At 41.6% G+C, this 15866-nt stretch overlaps 1 protein-coding gene across 4 annotated transcripts in view; it reads left to right on the top strand.

The window, feature by feature from the left end:
* Positions 1-982: 982 nt before the first annotated feature.
* Positions 983-15866, top strand: part of STK39 (serine/threonine kinase 39) — a 91506-nt gene continuing 76622 nt past the window's right edge. Inside the window, exon 1 of one of the 4 annotated variants that reach the window (XM_051624288.1) lies at positions 983-1180. In XM_051624288.1, the coding sequence (XP_051480248.1) occupies positions 1060-1180 (121 nt within the window). In that variant the 5' untranslated portion in view covers positions 983-1059. Of the gene's footprint in view, positions 1181-10106; positions 10276-15866 lie in introns of those variants that run through there. The other 3 variants (XM_051624287.1, XM_051624286.1, XM_051624284.1) reach the window with 3 other exon arrangements.

The raw sequence follows: 15866 nt of genomic DNA, 5'->3' as shown, positions 1-15866 counted from the left end.
TTAGAAGGAGGCTATAGACTGCACCAGTAGCTATTTTCTGAATTTTTCATATTAAGTAAAATCCTGCTGATATACAAGAAGTGACACTACTAACATGGTGGGGAGAAAAAATAATCTGTATTAATAGCAGAGGATCATCTAACCACAGCTTTTTTAAATTTCATTTTGTGTAATAGGAAGCAGTAGAATAGTATAATTATTATTATTTTATTGATTATTTATTGAAACCACTTGGTTCTGGTTAGCCAGGAACATTTCGCAGCTGCACAGTGCTTGGTGGCATGAGCTGAGGCAACACCCATGCCGAGGGACACGAGCATCCAGCGGTGACTGAGCCGCTTTGCCGGGCTGGAGCCCCCAGTGTGATGAAAACCAACGTTTTTTCACATCCTCAGATTTAAATACAAGTCACCTTGCAGCAGTCCCCTTGGCAGTAGCACCTGGATGCCGAGAGCAGCGCTTCGCAAGACACCGCTGTGCTTACGTTACCGGCCTAACAGGTGCTCTTCAGCACCTCCGCCCCGCTCCCCTGAGGCCCCTTCCCGGCCCCAGGGGCTCTGCCGGCCGGGCCGCGGCCTGCGCCCGCACCCGCCGCCCTCCGCAGGACCCGGCGGTGCTTCCAGCCGCGGAGAGCCTCCCACGGAGCGGCGGGGTGGGCGAGGCAGGAAGGTGGCCGGAGACACAGCCACCCGGCAGGCAGGTCCCGAGGCACAGGAGAAGACGGCAGGAGCCGCGGGTGAGCGGAGCCGTTAAGCCGGAGCCCGCGCTTCTCCCCCGGGCGGAGGCGCACGGCTCGGGGCGAGCAGCGCGCGCTGCCGGCGCCGCCACCGGCCGGGCCCGCGGGCCGCTCACCCGCTCCCCTCCGCGCTGCGGGGCGAGCGGCCGGCGGCGGCGCCCGCCTCTGCCTCCTCCCCCTCGGTGCCCTGCCTCCTCCCTCTGCCGGGCGGCCGGCTGCGTGGGGAGGGAGGGAGGGAGGACGGGAGGGACCGCGGCCGAAAGGTGTTGCTGGAAGGGAAGTTTGAAGAAGGTCGCCGGGTGCCTGGGCGCTCCGGCAGCATCATGGCGGAGCAGGGAGAGTCACCAGTTCACGTCCAGCAGCCCCAGCCGGCACCCGCGCCCTCCGCCCCGGCCATCAGCTGGCCCATCTGCCGAGACGCCTACGAGCTGCAGGAGGTTATCGGTCAGTGGGGCGGGAGGGCGGCGGCGGCTGCCGCGGGGCGGAGGCACGGGATGCCGCGGCGGGCGGGCGGGCGGCTCCGGGCCTACCGGCGTTCATCCTCCCGCAGGCTGGGGCTCGCTCACTGCGGCGGGCGCGCCCGGCACTGCAGTGACGCCGCCGCCGGCTGCTGCAAACTTTATCCGCCCGGCAGCGCGGGCGGCGCGGCCCCGGGGGGCGGCGGCTCCTTCCAGAACCCGCCGCGCCCCTCCCGGTGCCGCCGCACCGGGGCTGCCGCCTCGGCCCCGACCGCCCGGTTTGCGCTAGCGCCCGGCAGCTCTGCGAATGCGCTCTCCGGGCTGCATGTGGGTCCGTGGATGCACACATGTGCGTGTATCCGCTAAGATTACTCTGCATTTTTTCCGTTGGCTTCATAGGGGAGGTGAATCTCACCCTTAGCTCTGCGGCTGTCGTGGTGACTTCATTATTATTTTATTTTTGTAACTATATATTTTTAATTCCTTTCGTCTTCTCCCTCACTGTTTAATCTTGCCCAGCTCCCCGTGCCCGTAAGGCCAGCAGCGGATCACAGCTTCGTTTCCCCCCGTCCAACCTGCTTTTGTCCCGGGGGGCCGTATGAGGCTTAACCCGCCCTGCAGGCGGGGGCTTTCCGGCAGTTCCCCTCAGCGCTTTGCTCACGGGTCCCCCTAATGCCGATCAGATGTGCTCAGTTTTCATCCCATACATTTGGATTGAATTATTTTTAATTTTACTGTGTGAAAAGGTGACTGTTCTTAACTGTATGTGTGATGGAAAGTTTTCTTTTGTCTGCTGACCTAGATGCTGCTTGTTGCTAATGAGCTAATTTGGGGAAAAAATTGCTTTTATTTGTAGGTAACACTTTAAACCTCTAGCAAATACTGCAGATAGCAAAGGCCAGCTCTAAGGGAGGGATTGCTGTTCCTCCTGAACAAGGCCACATCAATGAAAAAAAAGAACAATCCAGGAATCTTGTCTGCTGCTGATTGGTTATGTTCGGTATTACACTCCAATTGCTAATTGTAGTGATGACAACCAGAACTACATGTTACTGATCTGGGTTGCAAGTTAGGTGTACTCAGCTTTGTCATTAAGCTTTTTATTTTCTACAGATAGAAACAAAAGAGTTGAGAAAAGTACTTCTTCCTTAAAACAGGGATAGCTTGTTGTTGACCCAGGTGATGCCTTTGTGTTTCGGTTTGCCCTTCCTAGTCTTTGAAAAGGGACTAAGGAGGGCTGAGGGTTCAGGTGTTTAGATCCCTGCAGGTGGCTGGCCTGGACCAGGTGCTCAGTGTAAAGTCAGTATTTCTAGTGGAGACCCCACCATGGGATGGGTTTACTGGCCAGAGGAGTTTGTCTTAACTCGGTCTGGGGAGGGAATGGATCTAAATCAGCCAAGTGGAAGCAGTTTTACTAGCGGAAGCTGTATCTTTGATGAGGGGGGAATCCCTCTTCTAAGGTAAAAAAGGCCTCAAAGGCGTTCACTTAATCCTTGTCTAGGGTGTGACATGAATCATATGAGTTAGTTAGTTAGTAGTTATTTTCTGTTGCAGTACCTGTGGAATGCCTGGGTGAGAGTTTAATTTACAAATTTATTTTCACTTAAAAACTTGTATCTTTTGATATATAAAATGTATTTCTGAATATTTGTATACAAACATGCTTCCATTGTACAGGTGGGTGCTAAATCAGAGTAGCAAAAATGTATCTGTAGAGAAAATTTATTGCTAATTGCCTACTGATGCTATTAAATGTTTGTATTATTTCTTTAAAGTGAATGTTTACTGAGGAAAAGAAGGTCAGGTTATATTGAAAAATATTCTTGTCACACTGAAATTGTCTGACTTTAGTTGAACTTTCACTAAGCTTAGGTTGCTTACGTGACTCTCAAACTCACTGAGATTTATTTTGTACTACTTGACTTAAAAATCTTGTGCTTAGTGAAACCTTGTTTTTGTTGTCTTAACTTACAAGAGACATGCTATGACATGAAATTCAGTGTAAATATTATCAAAAATAGTAAAAAACCCCCACCCCACTCCAGTTCTTCAAAAAAACCCCTGCCTATAAATTCTATGCATTTGACCAGATTTGGGCATAATTTTGGAGATGCAGGATGACTGTTGTTGCTTTTAATGAATGTACTAAGGGACTCTTAAAGCATCTTTTTTAATACCTGAGGGAGGAGGGGAGAATGATACAGTCTGAAGTTCAGCAGCAATTTATATCCCTTTGCATTGGCCATGCCAGGGTTAACTGTATTATGAACATGGGTTGCTGAAACAGAGCCCTTAAGCTCTGGAAAGCACTGCATACCCTCTCCCTGAGGAGGTGGGTGGCTTCTTCAGGGACAGGTTCAGTTAGAACAGCCCTTTGCCAGTTAAATATGAGAAAAACAACATATTGAAGCATCTTTATGGGCTTTGCAGGAGGAAAGGTACAGAGGGTGAGGTTTACCAGAATGGTTTATCACAACACTCCCCAACAGCATAGTCTTTAAAACACAGATGCAGAATAGCTTAAGTGGCCTGTTTTAGAGGGCATTTAAAAGTTTCAATAGTGATCATAAAATGAAAATAATGGTTGATCATGCAGGTTGTCATCATCCTTTGGATTTAGTGGGTTGGAGAAGTGTACTTTTCTTGTTGCTCAGTGTCTAGTCAATGCAATTTTGAAAACCAGGGCCATGTGATAAGGATTTCAGATGATACTGCTTTTTTTCCTTCTCTGTCGGTTGCTTCCTTCATGATGGTTGGGAGATTCAAGTGCCTGTTAAAGAGAAAATGCTGGCTTTAAGAAGTGCTGCTTAGGAGATGTTATTCCATGTTTGCTTTATTTTTAAGTGGCTAGCCAGTTCTTTGTGAACTCTTGGTGTGTGGTTTCATGATGCATTTAATCTGCTCTAACAGGCAGCTGTTGAAAGGATCATATTGATCTGACAGAGCACTAGTTCTTTTGCTGGGTCAGTTTTCTGTCTGATCAGGTTCCCTGTTTGACTTGCTGCATGATTGATAGAGCTGATATAAGGAAAAGGCTCTTCTTATTAATACCTATTTATGAATATTTTCTGGAGCAGGAAGAAACTGTTCAGATTGCTGTTTGTGGTTCTGTTGGTTAGAGAGTTAAGAGAAGAGGAAATTCTTAATTCAGATTGGTATGGGCTCGTCCATACACATACCCATTTGGAAGTTAGACAGGCATTCCTATCTTAGGACAGGAGGTTCATTGCAAAGCAACCTTCTGGTATGAGTTACAGAGATAAGAACTGTAATTGCTATTAAGGTAAAGCAGATTTAATTTAGTGAAGTCCTGGGAGATGATGTTCTGTGATTTTAATGCATTAAGTTAAAATGTGTAGTGGATATTAATGTATGTGTTGAGTTCTTTTTGAAGAGTGGTTGTAACTTTCATTTAAAAAAAAGTAATAAAAGCAAATATTGTGAGATATGTTCTTATTCAGTTTGGGTTTATAACCAGGTATTCTGAATAACATCACTAGAATAGATTTCTCTGAATTTATGTTGCTTACATATGCAAGGTTTTCTCCTTCTCAGACGTAATATGAACATTTCACAGAATGAATGTTTAAATGACAACATAAAAATTCAAAAATTGAATAGCGGTAAAATTGTATTTGTACCTTTCAAATTGTAATGAGCCCTACATCACATGGATGAGACAAAGCAGCATTCAATCTAGGTTGTTTTTCAATATTTTTTTTTAATGTTTTATAGTCTGGGATTTTGGGTTGGGTTTTTTTTTATTTCTTAAATTGTTATGAACAAGTGGTTTTGCCTTGTTTTTGGAAAAGTACATTGGAGTTGATGCTCCTCTGCTGTATGTAACTTAATGTTTGTTAGCCTGTGTTGATAATTGTGGAAGGAAGATTCTGTTATGCAGAAGCAGTGGATTATCTTGTTATTAGGCTGGGTGGTAGCTTTCATTACAAAAGTGTATTTTCATCTCTTCTGCTGTAACTGACTTGGAAAATTAATTAGGCTAGAGAACAGCCAGAATTAATTGGAAAATAAAGGGTTACTGCCATATGATGGATAATCTGTATTTGCTGCAACTCATTTAAAAAGTTACCTTAGTTGAACTCAGGTTTTAATCTGATTTTGTCTTTCTGACTTTGAGCTCAAAAATACCTTGCAGTTTGTTGCCTCATAAGGGGCAGGGCTGCCCAGTCAAATATGTTGGGGTTTTGGGTAGAACAGGTTACCATTTGAGACTATTCTGCTGATTTTTATAGTTCTTATTTTAAGCAGCTCCTGTGTTAATGGCTCTGGCGTCTTTGTTGGTGTTTCTATGGAATGTTATTTACTTTTCCCCCTCTCTCTCCTGCTGCATGTGTGTTGCTAATGGCTCTTTGTCTGACAGGGAATAACCTCTTCTGCATTTTTTGTTATTGGAGATCTTCAACTCTGTAGAGAGGTCTCTGATTATGATGTTGAGGAACTGATGTTCAAGTATGTAAGCCTGGTGTTTTGTAAAGCCTCTTTATAGTTAGAGGTAAAATTACAGTTCTGTGTTCTGTTAATGGGAAGCTTGTGTCTTATTCACATTTTCAAAAAGTTCATACCTCTGTGCTTAATCAGGATTTTTTTTCTTAAGTGGAGAAGAACAGTTGAAGGGCTTTCTTTTGTGGTATTTTTTTATGTATCTACTGCAAATTAGATTGAACTGTACTCAGTGAAATTCCACATTGTAGTTATTAAAGCTATGCTTTGATATTTGCTATTGCAGAGATTTATTTATAAAACTCCTGTAATTCTTGCATAAGAAGCTGCATAATTTGATAAGTAATACTTAACACTACCTAAGATCTTTATACTGAAGCTTTGTGTAAAAATAGGTGCCTGCCTTAAATCTGCTTCAAAACAAATTCTATTGCTTACGAATCTTAAAAGTTACCACAGCAGCCTAAGCATATTGTACATGCACATAATAAAAACAACCTTCATATCATTAGTCATAATTAATACATCTGGAGATTGACAGAGTTTATTGTTTTGTAAATTAAAATTTTACATTGTGGGAAATAATTGGTCAAGATTTTCTGTCTGCTAATAATCATTTGAAGAAACGGTGGAAATGTTAAATCCTCGTTCAGTATTTTTATAAGGAGTGGCTTTTAGTCAGAGTAAAGATGGTCATGGTGCAATTTAAAAATACTCTCTACTACGAACACTCAGTACTGTTCTGTTAATGAGGCTGTGCAGAGCTTGTAGTTGTTAATTATTTGTCTTGTCTCTACATTATAGTAATAATATTGGGGAGTTGAGCTCTGTGTTGGCTTTTTTTGAATGAAAATTAACTTTCTGCATTAGAAATACCTAGATTTGAGACAGGGCTGTAATTTTTATGGCTTCAAAGAGATTAGCCTCTCTAAGTGATTTGATAATCAAACTTTGTTACGTCATTTAATGACTTTTAGAGAAAAATTCTCATGCAATTGGTATTTAGATTTGTCAGGAAGATGATTATATTTTACAAGAACACAAATGGCGTGAAAATAAACACAAATATGCATACTTGCTTTGTCTTTGTCTGGATTGCAAATAACCAGGAAATAAAGCTTGGTTTAAAGTTAATTGATTAACTAGAAGGGTAAAGAAGCACATAATCAACTTACCAGACAGTTGGCTGGTGCTATATAATGATGATTTTCAGAAAGTATGCTGTGCTTTCTTGCTCTTGGAATCTGCCTGCCTCCTTCATGCCTGGTCCTTCTGTCCCCATGACCTCTCTCTCCCCCCATCCAAGTTCTTCCTACAGATAAGGTCCAAAACCTCTGAGACCTGGGAAGTCCTGGCTCCGTAGGAGTTGCTTGAGTGCTAGAAGAGGAGCAGTTCTGCTGGTGAGCCTGTGGAAGTTTGAAGGGGCTGCATGATATTTATTCTTGCTAAGCCTTACAGCAGCAAGGCTTTGCATCTTCAAAGTGGGACCACTGCTTGTGACCAGCATTGTAAGGGTACTTTGATAGCAGGGGCGAAGTACAGACCTGGGAGAGCTCTTTTAGGTTGTGTCATCTGTTGCTCTGAAACAACATTAGAACTGTTTTACTTTTTCTTTACTTTCGGTGAAGAATCAGACCTGTCCCTTAGGTCAGACACCATTTTTTTTTTTTTTCCCCAGAATCTGCTTGTCAAATGGAACTTTGTTAAATGGAAACAAGATCACGTCTGTTCCAGCTGGCTTGAGGGCCAAAACCAGAGAGGTCTCCATGCAAAGGAGACATGGGTGGCTGGTATAGTGGCTAAATGTGTGAGGTGTATTTCATTTTTGTGACCTTTTTGGTTCTCTTGCCTCTTGCCCCCTTCCAAAATAATTCAGAACTCTAAGACAGCAGTAGATAGAAGCTGGATTTATTTCCAGTAATAACCACAATTCTTGGCATTTATAGAACAGACCTTAAAAATCCAGTTAAGTTAGTCTTGTTAACTTCTTGGGCTTGCTGAAGTCACTGGGATACTGCTGAGCAGCAGCAGAACAGCAATCTGCTTGCAGAACTTGGAATATAAGTATGTCACTAGGAAATTTACTGGTGCCCAAAATTAAACGTGAAGTGTGTTTTTAAATTTTTTTTTTCTCATCAAAGGAAATCCCATTTGACTGCTTACCCTGTGCAAATAAATAATTAGCTTTTCTGAATGGGTGGATTTTTACTTATTTCTTCTTTTTGCTGCACCCTGTTGCTGGTGGGATGAAATCCCGACAGGTCTGCCAGATTACACTGTTTCTTGCTAAGTTTGACGTTCTTTGCCTGTGCCTAAGGGTGGCACATTTGAAGCTTGTGAGTGTAAGAGCATTATCATCCAGCAATAGCAGAATGAAGCAATGCTGGTGTGAATTCCTTGAGACAGGAATTTGCTCCGTATATGGAATGGACCATATATGAAATATACACCATACAGAGGTTCTGTGTAGTTGTATGATTAGCTCTGTAACTGAAGCAACCAGTACATGTTGAATGCTTGTCTTTTGTCTTCTTTTGTGGGGTCTGGCTGCGGTTCTCTTCCTTTGCCTGACCTAGGGTTGTGTTGTGGCCATGCAGCTGCTCTTTCTCTCTGAAACCAGCTTCCTCCTGCACAGTGCTTCTGACTGGAGACCATGCTGTAGTATTTAAAACATGCCTGGTGGACAAGGAAGGCTAGACTAAAAAGGTGTGAAAAAAACAACAAACCCTGCCCTGGAACAGAGTAATGAGAACACCCAGAGAGAGTATAGAGGGAGAAACAAGAAATCATATGGTACCTGACAGTGCAGGCAGAACCTATTTTTTCCTGAAACTGCTGTGAAGTCAGTTACTTTACGAGAGTTTGTTGCCTTTCAGAAGAGAATATATAGTTGGGAGATGGCAGTAAAGGGGAAGAAGCTTCATCCTCATGGAGAAGTGCACATGCTTCCTGTCTGTTAGGTAAACTTCTTTTGACTGGTGACTGTTTTGTATAAAGTTTCTATAGCAGTAATGAGATGCTGAGAATGCTGATGAAGGTGGTGCATTTTAAAGTCTCCCTGAACAATTCCCAGGTGCAATTTTCCAGGGTTGCTATTTGTGACAGTCCTGCAGCTTGATCCCTAGAGCAGCTCAGTGAAAAGCCTGAACAGTGTTGTTAGGTCATTGGCTAAAGTACTGAGTTTATGGCATTGATGGAGTTACTATTTTCAGTCGTTTGCCTCCAGGTATTTAACTAGGTTTGTGACTACTCACCAGTATGATAAATACTATGCCAGTATGATAAATTAGCTATCTCCATTAATCCTTTGTCTTTACAATTAAACATTTATGAGTAATTTTATTAGCCTAATTATTCCTCTGGATGTCTAACTGCCTCTGAGGTATCCTGATCAGAAATTAAAATATAGGTGATGTCCTGTAAGGCTGATGTAATGATTACGTTACACAGCTTTTAAGCTGAGCTGTTCTCACATACTTAAAGAGAAATGAGATCTAGAAGCAGACTGAAAATTAGGTGGTTTTATGTGTTGCTAGTCATGCTTTCAGAAATAGTAAGAACTGAAGGGTCTGGAAGGTCGAGATCAATGCTGAATGTCTTGAGGATTTTATTAATAGGAACAAATAATTACTATAGGTGTAAGCAAACTATGTGCCAAGTATACCTGCTTCAGAGTAGTGGTACAAAAATAGTTAATTTAACACACCTGAAATATGTTGTATATTTATTTTTGATAATGTTTTCTGTCCTGTAGGAGTAATATGGACAAGATCTAAAGGTATTGCTTTAGACTTCTGAGAAGAAACATATTCAGAGTCAGAAGTATCACAGTTCAGTTACGAAGTTGCTTTTCCTTTCTCACTTTTTTGCTTTGAAGACATTTTATTAAAGGAACTGAATTTAAATCTATAATTTGTTCCAGTTAGTGTCTTGTGCTTCCAGCCTCTGAGCCACTTAGACATCATTAGAATTAGATTAGAATCACCTGATGAAAATTTAATGATATAATAGCATTTATGTTACTGCAAGTCTTACATTGTTTCATGAGAATCAGGGTGAGAAATAGGTGAGTTTATTTTGCTTGTAGTGTGTGGCCATCATGGACTCGAATTCTAGCAGGCATGTTCTGTTGGAGTGAACTAGCTGAAGATGCTTTGTAGCTCAACACTGCAGTATTAGTTAGAGATCTTCATGGCAGTGCAGTAGAAATACTGCATTTGTTTTGCTAGATTGCTGGTCTTCATTCTCGGAAGAGAATGATGCACTATGCAATGACATCCGGAAGGCTTAGAAAATATTGCATTCATGGTATTAGAATTGCTCCAAGTGTTTACTTTCAAACTAAATGAGAAACAATAAAATATGCCAACTAATCAACACCAGCATTTGTTTATAGTGCTACTTCAGAAATGAACAGTAATTGTCTTTTAACAGCTTTTTTTTTTTTCTAGGCAGGAAATCTGGTTCAGCATAGCGAATCTTCAATTTATCCTGCTTGTCTAAGGTGGAGTTAAGCGGAGTTCTGTGGAGTTCAGATGATGCCTTGGCAAGGTAGCTTCTGGTACTGCAGTGAATACCAGATATTAGGTTCTTGTGGAGTTATACAGAGCTATTTCCAATGTGAGTTTTGCCTTCCATGTAACAGGATTTGTATGCGCATTGAATAATGACTGATGATGAAGCAACAGGGAGAATGAAATTATCACAATCCATGTGAGATCTTGCAGTTTTATCTTAGGGGGAAAATATCTAGCCATGTAACACCACAGAGTATTTAAAGACTGTAGTAGAACGTATGATAGGAAAGAGGTTTTGCTTTTATTTTGCATTTTTTTAGGAAGAACTGGTTCTGTACTAGAAGAGTTCTGGAGAATGAAGTTTCCTTGCATGTGTGAACTTTGAAGGAGAAGCTTTATTTCTGGGTCAGTGTCATGCACCTATATTTGGTGTGGTGTTCTGAAAAATCACAATTGAATAAGGTTTTGCTGGGTGGGTAGGAAGAGGGGAAATGATATAAACCTTAGTCCTGCTGGTCCTGTCTCAGACAAACTAAACCTGTTCAGGGAATCCCCCTGTTGGAGCAGGGGAATTGGACTAAATTATCTCTAGGGAACACTTTCAACTTAAATGGTTCTGTGATTCCATGGCTTGAAACGATTTCTGGTGGTATCTTTGTGTGAAACAGCAGAAATACATTGACTGGGGCTTTGTTCTTTCACAGAGTATGTTACATTTAGGAAGAAACTCTGACAAAACTGCTTCTGCTAACAGAAAGGCAGAGAAGCTTAACATGAGCCTGCAATGTGCGCTTGCAGCCCAGAAAGCCAACTGTATCCTGGGCTGCATCAAAAGAAGTGAGACCAGCAGGTCAAGGGAGGTGTTTCTTTTCCTCTACTCTGCTCTTTTGAGACTCCACCTGGAGTACTGTGTCCAGTTCTGGAGCTCCCAACATAAGAAGGACATGGAGGAACAAGTCATGAAGGTGATGAGAGATCTGAACCCTTACATCTTTCAGGGATTAGAGCATGGTTCTGCTCTGTTAGAGAGGTGGATTCCCCTACACTGGACAGTTTTAAAGCTTTGCTTGACAGGGTGCTGAGCCATCTCATATAAGCTATAGTATTACCTAGAAAGGTTGGACCAGATGACACTTGAGGTTCCTTTCAACCTGGCATTCTATTATTCTAATTAGGTAGAGGAGGAGCTCTCAGCTTTCTTATAGAAAACCCCCTCGTCTACAAAAGCCCTGCAGCATTTGCTTTTTCTTCTTGACAACAGATAGTTTGAAGTCCATGATGTTTAAAAAACAAAAAGGCGTTAAAAATTTTATTGTAAGCAACGCTGTGAAAAATGTAGTTTTGGATTAACCTGGTAAGAACAAATTTATTATTTTCCCAAAATGTGAGCAAAATTCACCTAGTTTTATGAAATGATAAACCCCAAAATCTGTCAAGACCTTTTACATATACTTCAAGTTTGTTGGTTTTTTTTCTGTAAATGACAGGAAAAGGTTACATTTAATTAAAAAAAAACAACCAACACTCCTTAAGTCAATGATGTAGTATTTAACCTAACCGCAGCATATTAAAGCAACAAGAAAATCTGTTTTACACAGAAATTCATTTATATGGCTTTTGGCTCTGGGAATTTGATTCTAGGTTTTTGGTACAACTGTAAGTAAAAAAAAAACCCAAACAAAACAAATAAAGAGGTTCCTGTTATTACCTGAAAATCTGAGCTATATTGTGAGAATAAATGGATAGTGACAAGACAGACAAAATGTCTGTTAGTGTTTTTAATAAATTCTTAAACCAAGTTTTAGCCTTCAATTCAAGTTTTTTCATGCCTCTTATTGGGAGAATGCAGAATGAGTTGGGATTTGTTGGATTCATGCAGTACATCCACAGTTCTCTTTATCACATGGCAGCTTCAGTGTGATTGTGCAACAGGAGCTGACTCCTGGGTGCAGTGTGCCAGCTGGGTGGTTGTGCAGCAGAGCTGTGCTGCTGACTGTGCTGCAAAAGCAGTGGAAGCATGAGTGAAAAAACTTGCTGCAAGTTCTTTTGGCTGCTATTTTTTTATTTCTTCTTGCAGTGCGAGTGAAGTTTGATTCTTTTGTGTTTTGCAGGAAGCCAGTGCAAATCTGTTTGCAAAACTAACATTATCTGGAGAAGGGCTTGAGTGCCTCAGAGCTTTTCTTCCCCTTCTAGTGTCTTGTGAGCTAGTTTAATGGATATCTCTTAACATACGTCTTGTTTTTAGCTGTGGCTCAGTTCTTTGGTTTGTCTTCTCGAGTCCTTTCAGAGAACCTTTAAAGATGATATAAACTCCTGCAAGCGTATTCTTTTACGTAATCTAACAGAGTAGATTTTTTTTTTTTTTTTTCCCATAGGTGCTAGGCTCAAATGGATTTATTCGCTTAGTAGTTTTTTTTTTGATCATGTCCTTCAAAGCCAGTAAGGCAGGTAGTATTCAGCCTGGCACCCAGGAATCTTGAGGCTGGGGAGGGGAAGAAGGAATCTCTTTAGTTTTCCTACTTGATTCACAGGACCTGATAATGAGGGGAAAGGGAATGAGCAAGTGACCAGCTCAGTCACAGAGCGTGGCTGCTTGCCTGACAAATGGTGTAATTCATGCTAACCACATTACTAGGGGTTGGGTGCAGGGGGTACCGCTCACACCAGACTTATCCTGGCTCCTCCACAGGCAAATTTCAGTTCTGATGGCTGCAAATTCTGAAATAGAGGTTATTGTGGATTTTCACTTTTAATAATGCCTCTTATGAAGATATTTGAGATGTGGAGGAGAGCAACAGGAATTTAATCTTGTGTAGTATATCTGTTACTGGGTTTTGCCTAGTTTGGGTTGCTATAGTTCCCTTTCAGTTTCTTTATTTAGACAACTCATCCATTTTAAATGACAAGTCAGGGAGAAGACAACACTTGCTGAAAGTGAACTTCTTTTGTTTGTTTTTCTTACCTGCTGTGGTGCTGACCTTTCCTTGGTGTGGTTTGCTAATGAGGGAAGATGCTGTCATACCAGATGAGGAAATGTATCAGACTCCCTGTGAGGAGCACACCTAGCATGTAAGAGGACTCAAGAGCAGGGAGTACTTAATTAAATTATAATTTTTGCTGATGACACACACAGATTGGCATTAAACTGCTGGGATGTTTCACATCCCTTTGCAATGCATCTACACCTTTCTTTCGATGTCAAGTGCCAAGGTGTATCTGGAGTATATGCAACTTCCTGTTCAAAGATAGGCTAAAGGAGAAGCACTGTGGTTACTGTACGTTTCTAATGCACTTGATCCTCAACTTCATTAGCACCTTGTCTTACCCAAAGATTTGAATTCCTTTGTAGGTATGCTCTTAAAAGACCAGGAACACCTTTTTATCATGTGCCTTGTCTTTTTTTTGTGATTGATAGGGCTAAAGGTTTTCCAGTGTTGAAATGTGGGGCTGTCAAGAAGGTTTTAACTATGTCTCCTGCTGTGTTATTGTCACTTCGCACACTAATCATAATAGCACCGGGGATAAAACCATGTGCTGCACTAAATACAGTATACTGGGTTGGAAAACTGGTAAGGGAGTTAGGATACTGCTGTCTTACTGCTCTAGCTTCAAAGATGAGACCATGTGCAGTATGTGACATGACGGTATGGGATGTATTTCTTTAGTAGCAAGGCATGGCTTTTTCTGTTGAGCTTCCACAGCTGTGCTCTTGATCTACCTATGCATTGTTTCTTTCATGTGCTTAACGAACACAGTGACTATATTTTTGGTCGTTCATTTATTTTACTTGTTTCAATAGGGTGGCACTAAATTAAGGCTTTCTGGCAAAGAAAAAAAAAAGGTATTATCTCATGCTAGGGTTTAACATTAGCACTTCTTGTCAGTCTGTGTGGGAGCTGTGATGGCAACAGAGGTAGTGGGAATAGTCTATTTTAATTTCATGCCTTTCCAAACTATGTGCTTATTGCCAGGCTTACTTGAATGCCCCAAACCTAGTTAATGGTCATCCGTGGAATTTCCAATCTGATCTTAGTGTTTTGATGGCATTGTACCAAGCTGTATGGCCCTAACCATTAGTCTCCTTACCAAGAAAGTGTCTGAAATCAAAAAGCCATCACTTAGGCTGAAAATATTTCAAAGCTGAACACAGTCACTATTGAATAAATCTGTCTAATCCAAATGTATCTGGTTTCACTTTCAAGTCACAGATTTCTTTAATGCCTTTGCCAGTAAGAGCAGAGCTCTTTTACAATTCTTTTAACCATGACTGGTGGTGATAAATCTTTATGGCAGAGTTAGAACAACTAGAAGGAACTTAATCAGTTAAGCTTAAATCCTGGATGAGTATTTGTGCTTGTGGGGTTTTTATATGCTTTTCCATGAAGCACGTGCAAAGTGGAATTCAGGGAGTCTGCTTTTAGGTTATGTCCTTTCAAAAGTTAAGTGTAGCAATATGTAATGACACTTGAGGTTTCTGTTGCATGAACCCAAATAATTAAAAGCCATTCTAGTGGCTCTGCTGCATTGAGGGCACAATGGTAGCACGTGAAAGAACAGGTTGGCTGTAAGGGCATGCTTGCACTAGAGACAAGGGTGGCAGCAAAAAATATGAGGACAATATGAAACACTGACTTAATGTCTGCTACTCCCGTTTCACAATGGGCAACTTGATGTGGTCTGAAATTGCATTATTTCACTGCTAACTTTTGAAATTGGCAAAGAGAACTTGTGTGTAGCAGGATGACAACTTTTCCAGTAGTGGAAAAAGTATTTCCTACAAAGATGGGTTTGTGAGTGTGCCCATTATAGTAATCCTTTGTTTTGTTCTTCTGCAGGAGACAGCTGGATGTAAAGGCTTCATGGTTTATCCAGCCTGAGCATTCATTATACTAGATCAGTTTTCTAAATAGAGACTGGATGATAAACCAGTCTGGGCTTTAGTTGTAGTGTAGTCAGTAAGGTTCAACATACCTGAAGAAGTGATGTGTCTGACAAGGAATGATTGACGGTAATCTATGATGTGTAATTATTTTCAGTAACCCTAATTTGTTATGCTAAATGGTTGTCTGTGACAATTTTGTTTCACTGTATGATAGTGGATTACTCCAGTAGTCTGTTATGTTTTGACTGAAATGCGTATCTGGCTGGTCCTATTTGTAACAGCTATTCCTCTGGATTCACATTTCTACTTGTTTAGTAGACTGAAGAATCATAGCATGGCTAGGGTTGGAAGGGACCTTAAATTTATCATCTAGTTCCAACCTCTGTGTATGGGCAGAGACACCTTCCACTAGACCAGGTTGCTCAAAGCTCTATCCAACCTGCCCTTAAGCAATTCCAGGGAGCAGGCAGCCACAACCTCACTGGGCAATTTGTTCCAGTGTGTCACTACCCTCACACTAAATAATTTCTTCTTAATGTTTAACTTAAATCTCCTCTCTTCCAGCTCAAAACCAGTACCCCTCACTAAACATCCTGGTAAAAAGTCCCTCCCCAGCTTCCCTGTTGGCCACCTTCAGGTACTGGAAGGCTACTATAAGGTCTCCTCAGAGCCTTCTCTCTTAATTGATGCAAAAGGAGTCTTCTGACCAGATGGGAAAGCTACAGATTTTCCTAATCTATATCCCTGGTTGTTCACCTTGTGAGCCAGAGGAGAGGAAAACATTTTAAAAGGAAGAAGGCACACAGACACTA

The sequence above is a fragment of the Apus apus genome, chromosome 6, assembly GCF_020740795.1.
Source record: "Apus apus isolate bApuApu2 chromosome 6, bApuApu2.pri.cur, whole genome shotgun sequence".
Lineage (NCBI taxonomy): Eukaryota > Metazoa > Chordata > Aves > Apodiformes > Apodidae > Apus > Apus apus.
Note: the sequence above shows the minus strand (reverse complement) of the source record. Positions and strands in the feature narration are given on the sequence as shown.